The sequence below is a fragment of the Rhamphochromis sp. 'chilingali' genome (genome assembly GCF_963969265.1).
Source record: "Rhamphochromis sp. 'chilingali' genome assembly, chromosome: 22".
Taxonomy (NCBI): Eukaryota; Metazoa; Chordata; class Actinopteri; order Cichliformes; family Cichlidae; genus Rhamphochromis; species Rhamphochromis sp. 'chilingali'.
This window is the reverse complement of record NC_137950.1, coordinates 10,918,218-10,924,217: the sequence shown is the minus strand read 5'-3', so window position 1 is coordinate 10,924,217 and position 6,000 is coordinate 10,918,218. Positions and strand designations below refer to the sequence as shown.

At 45.7% G+C, this 6,000-nt stretch overlaps 1 protein-coding gene across 1 annotated transcript in view; it reads left to right on the top strand.

Moving 5' to 3' along the window:
* Positions 1-2,241: 2,241 nt before the first annotated feature.
* fam20cb (FAM20C golgi associated secretory pathway kinase b) overlaps positions 2,242-6,000 on the top strand; it is a 67,347-nt gene continuing 63,588 nt past the window's right edge. Inside the window, exons 1-2 of the mRNA XM_080872824.1 lie at positions 2,242-3,569; positions 3,757-3,932. Of these exons, the coding sequence (XP_080728950.1) occupies positions 3,058-3,569; positions 3,757-3,932 (688 nt within the window). The 5' untranslated portion in view covers positions 2,242-3,057. The remainder of the gene's footprint in view (positions 3,570-3,756; positions 3,933-6,000) is intronic.

Sequence of the window (6,000 nt, the reverse complement as noted above, 5' to 3'; positions counted from 1 at the left end):
ATCCCCTCTCCCCTGAATTGATTTGGCAGACTTTGTACAGTAGCGAAGCTCACTCTTCACTGCGATAGTCCAGATAGGAGCGCGGCTCACGCTATCTCAGTATCTTCTGAGTGATCTCGCTGAGAGACACTGTGAAGTGTAGAGGACATAAATCTTATATATTTACGACCTTTGCTGTAGTCAGCTATCTGTTAGGATACCCAGCCCCTCTACTTCTCCTGATCTTGTCTGTGCAAGGTCTAGGTGCTTTTGATAGTGTTCCCACATGGCATGTGATAGTGGATGGTGTTTCTCAATCAGTCTGTTGCATCATAGGTTGTCACCGAAAGCACACCAGTCAAAAACAAGTTTTGTTTTTCTTTTTTTCAGGCATGGCGTTCCAGACAAAGGCTGAAATTTGACACTGGAAACCCCAAACTTAGGTGTCTTTGTCTGGCTATTGTTATGTTGTTGATTTTTTTCTTGTTTTTGAGCTGCGCTTCGTTTGTGTTTAAACTCGTGTTTCTGCTCAATAATAGAGTGAGGCCAATAACTGGGTGTTGCAAATTGTCATCTCACAACAGTCCACTTCTATTACCACAGCCGAAGCGTTAATGTCCTGTGACAGCACAAAAATAAGTAAAGAAAAATGTGTTGACACATCACCCCCCCTTACACACCAACACAAAATGAAAAAGTGGGAGAATCAACCATTCCTTTGGATTCCAATTGAAGGGCTCAGCCATGATTGCGCATGACAGGCCTCGCGAAGAACTGCCGCGATCCATGTCTGACTGACATCGATACACATTCATCTCTGCTTGTTTCACCTCAGGCTAGTGGGCCACAGGCTGCAGTGGCTGGCACGAGATCTGGGCGGACAACAAGCATCACTTTGTCTTCGGCGCTGACGCCGTGACTGACATCAAACACCACAGAGGCCAATCTGATGGACCTTTTTGCTTTGTTGTGAATCAGCCACTGTTAAAGGGGCCCCCAAAATGTCACTGGTCATTGTATCTTATATTCGTTAACCCTCCATTACTCACTAATATAGGGGTAAGTCCGCCTTAGGGTCCTCCAGGGGAATTACAGCAATCTTATATGTGACTCAATAGACAATGCTGCGGGGATAGGTGGATAAATCCATTGTTAGTGTCTTTCTTCCTGCTTCCTCCTCAGTGTATCTCCAGCACACACGCACACACACAAACACACACACACATCAGATTAGCAGAGATCTCTACACTGTTGTTTTAATTTTGCCTCTATAGCAGCTTCATTAACATTCACAACTAATGCTTTGTTCCACTGGGTAAATTCCCGTACAGAGCCTTTCTTAAGTCATCTCCACTTTCATTTCTTATGAATCAGTGTTAGTGCAGCAGCCACTGCCACAACCTCCCCCCTCCCTCTGTCTTCTGGGCCCTTTTTAATTATAAACCAATCTAGAGAGGTAATCACAGACAGCATGATTAGTTACTCATAAACATATGCATATATGACATATAGTAGTTTATTGCTTCTTTGAACCTATTTACAGCCACTGGGAAGGGTGTGGGGGACCTTAATGCCACTCCAATTAGCCATAAGGATGAAACGTTACCCAGCTGACCAAATAGTTTGGCCGAGAGAAGAAGAATCTCTCATTTCAGTATTTAGTAAATGGGCTTTTTGTGGTATGCTATATAGGTCTGAGGTGAGGGCAGCAGGAAAGCAAGGAGCCTGTTCATTTTTCTTTGCTGCCAAAGTCATTTCTTTGCCTTCAGAATGCAGCGCTGAAAGGTGCTTTGTGGTTTTCATTTCATGCAGCCTTTAAACATTATTGAAGATGCGATTGCTGCTGAGTGGCAGCAGTGGAGGATGGAACTGGATCCTCAGACTGATGAGCGGTCTAATAGGCCTGTCTAATGTATCATCGATGGATTGAGTGCCGTCTCGGAGGAGACATTTCAGAGAGATTCCAGCAGATGAATTTCAGATTTAAAGATAAATAAATAAATAAAATAAAATACTTTGCTGCTGCGTGTGAGCCAGCCTGGATATTGGCCAGGAGAAAGACGCCCTCTTCTTGCGCAGCCGGGATGTGCAATGAGGATTTATTCCAAGAGGAATACAGACAAGCAGTTATATGCTTCACATGGTCTCACTTTCCTCCCCCCTTCTCTCGCTCTCCCTCCCTCCCTCACCCTCTCTCTCTCTCTCTCTCTCCTCAGCCAATCTGTGCACTGTGACGCTGCGCAAAGGCAGGATCTAGCTTCGGCTTCATCATCATATTTAACACACCCACCCAGATTCACACATTCTACAAGAGGTGCGATCTCTTGTCCCGCTGTACTCCTAAAGGTTGCCCGGCCCCGGGAGGGAGGGAGATTTCGGTCTCCTGTTACCTTACTCCTTTGGCTCGCCTCTGGTGGTTTGACGGCTCTCGATGTGGCAGAATTACGCATCCCGGATCGCTTATAGGTGAATTGGAGTAAACACGTCGACTACTTCCCGGGGACTTTCCCCCAGAAACAACACTTAAATGTGAAGAGCTGCACTTCTCGTGTGTCTGTTCCGGGCTGACGTCCCGGCTAACCCAGGCCACTCTTCCTTGCGCAGGCTGGTCGGTGAGATCGATGCGCGCTGTCGGACCTCTCGGGCACCGACGTTTAACGGATCGTTTTCTCTTCTTGTCCCGGCTGCTTCACTCGTCTTGTAGCCTGCATTCCCTCTGATAATTTTACTGGCGGACAAGGAAAGGAGACCGGGGCCAGTGCGAAGAGGATGAGGCTTGAGCAAATCGACCGTTGGTCTGAAGCGACTCGACCTGTTTTACCTGGACTCGTGCGGATGGTTTGGCGCTTCGGGGATCTCGCCTAAAACCCACAAGCAGGACTCTGATGTTGAAAATACAAAGGCTGAACACTGAATCCTTTACTCAAGACGGCAAGCGAAGATGGGTCCTACGTGTTTAATGTGTATTTCATTAGATTGGCGTCCAGTCTGATAAACATCATCAGCGATGTAGTCAGCCTGTTCATCTGCGTGCTGATCATTTGCAGTAAGTACTCACATCTACTCAAAAGGGAGACCATGAAGATGATTCTCCTGCGCAAATTCCGGGTTTTGATCCTCATGGTGTTCCTAATTGCATGCTCCATGCACATCATGATAGACTTGTTACCAAAGCTGGAGAGGCACGGCAGCACCGGCTGCTCCTGCTCGCACACGCCGAGCGAGGAGCCAAAGAGCTGGGGCAAGCAGGGTTGGCCTAACAAACACAGTCTGCGGATCCTCCAGGACTTCAGCAACGAGCCCAGCTCAAATGTTTCCCTGCACTCCCTGGAGAGGGTCCCGGTTGCAGGAGATAAATCCCAAGCTTTCAGGAGACTTGACCATCACGGACAACGTGGTGACAGGAAGAGGCAGTTCATGCAGGACGCCGGGGTTGACAAGAACGTGCCGGCTAAAGGTTCAAGGCTGTCAGCTCTGTATGACCATCCTTTATATAAAACGTCGTTGCCGCCTTTGACAGACGAGGACACGCTGTTCAACGTCAACACGGACATTAGATTTGACCCCAAAGCAGCGGAGGATCAGGCATGGTAAAGTGTTTAAAGCCAAACTTTAATGCAACAAAACCTACAAATAAATATTTCATAATTTCTTTGAACATTACAGTAAAGTTCAGTCATGTGCAATAATAAAGTAATAACATTACAAGTAACAGGAATACTAATAATAACAATCTCTACCTCTCTGTTCTCTCCTTGTCCCTCTTCTTCTCTCCAGGGCTGGGGAGAGCAACATAGACGAGTTCAGCCAGACTGGGGAACTGACAGCCGATTCCTACCCCAACTGGCTCCGCTTCCACATTGGGATTAATCGATACGAGCTGTACTCCAGACACAACCCGGTCATCGATGCTCTTCTGAAGGACCTGGCTACCCAGAGGATCACCAGCGTGGGTGAGTCATATAAGTCAGCACAGGGGGGCAGCTTGATCGAAACAAAAACCAGCAGGTGGGCTTCAGTGAACAGATGGAGGGTCAAAATTACATTTGGTCTGAAGACACCATGTTGACACTGCAGAAAACGTTTCTCACTTATTTTGGGCTGACATGCGTCACTGCAGCGTGTGTGGATTAAATCTGTGCATTTTGCAGCTGAAGGTGAAAGAGCTCAGCCACCTTTCCGGTGTCATTTGGTGAACCGCTAAAACGAGATTATAGGGAGTGCGGTGTCTTACTTCAGAACTGGCTGATAGGCCAGTGTCTACTGATGGACACAGATACCGATTGTTGTGCTCATGGTTTAAAACCTGTGCAATCCAATAAAGATATCGCTTGTGATGACTGGGTCAGCTCACCCAATCATCACAAACATGTCTCATTTTTAATTACAGTTTACACAGTTCTCCTCTTTCCTGGCATTTTAAAATAATGACCTGTTATTAAATGGCTTAACTAGTGTGGCCAATGGCGATAAGCAAACACAACAGATGCCGATATTGCTGGTGAGAAAATTATAAGTACAGTTTTTAAGTCCTTCCTTTCTAAGTTAAGCTAGCACAAAAAATGATATGTTAAGAATCAAGAAAACTCTTTTCCTTTCAGGTTAAGAAGGCCAACATCGACCGATGCTGATGTCTTTCCACAAACATTTACAGAGCTTTAACCTAAATAACCTCTATTTAAGCAAGAAATTTTTATTTAAGTGTATGCGTGATGATCCTCTGGACTTCTATTATACATGTTTAAGTTTTGGAAATCCAAAATCATGATCACAGTGGATAGAAAATAATCTTACAGGAGCAGATAAAGCTTCAAGGCTACTTGCTGGGATAAAAACGAAGCCTAGTTGTGACTGAAGTGCCTTTTATTGATCATCACTTTTCAGTCGCTGCATGCTGAGCCTGTTGAACTGACAGCTCTGTAATGCTCAGCTCTGATTCCCTCTACACTACTGGGTGGAGTTATTATGTGAACAACTGTTTAACACCACCTGAAGCGGAAAAAGGGACGACTGTATCTAAAATTATTTCATCGGCGAGGCCCAAAATACAGCAAGCCGCACAAAACAAATTTCCTCTGCACGCTCGCGTAAGCAGCCCAAGTTGGGCCGGCGGTTGTGAGGAGGGGCTGCTAACTGACTGCGAAGCGTGCTCCTTGATCTCAAAGTTGTACACACAAGCGTGCATGAAGATGGAAGCGAGCTGTGGGCGCTGAATCCGATCAGCTCGCACGCTCCCGCCTCACAAGGCTGAAGGTATAATATAACACCCCGGTCTCTTCTCATGTATTTCCACAAAAGCGTCGCAGTGGAATACATCAAGCCCGAGAGAACACCTGGTCTCGATGCAAATCACACAGCTACACTGCCGTTTGAATCAAATCAAACTCCGACTTTTTATTTGATTGGCAGGTGGGCCATAAACCTAGCAAGCGGCAGAGAACCCCCAAATACTTGAAGAAAGTGTCAGTAGATACCTGATAGAGGTGATAATGTGTTGCGTCATCTGCCTATACTGAACCTAAATCTTTCTTTTTACCTTCTTTCTCTGTTTTTTTTTTTTTTTTGTTCCTGCTTGGCTCAGTCTAGCTTCCTCATTCCAAGAGTGCTTGTTGACCTAAGGTCTCCTATCATTAGCTCGCTGAAAAAAGGTAGATTCCCAGATTTCAGGTTTTTCTGCCAGTGACTAAAATCTAAGTGGTCTGCAGCAAAGATTAAAAAATTGTTGGGGATGCTGTATACTTATGAAACTAGCCTTCATGCAGCATAACTAGCAGAGGAATATCCTTCTTTTCTGTTGTTCTAGTCAAGACGCTCTCTAATTTTCTCAGATTTTTCTTCCTCTTGCTTTCTGTCTGTCGGCCTGGGTGGATAGCGGAAGCAGTTCTCAGCATCTCTTGCCAGCTGAATACATGGTGGCTCAGTAATTACAGAGTCTTAGCACAGGCCTCAGGCAGGCTACCAATAGAAGCCAACAGTAGTCATCTATTATCTCAAATTCGGCATAGGAGATCTTAGATGTAT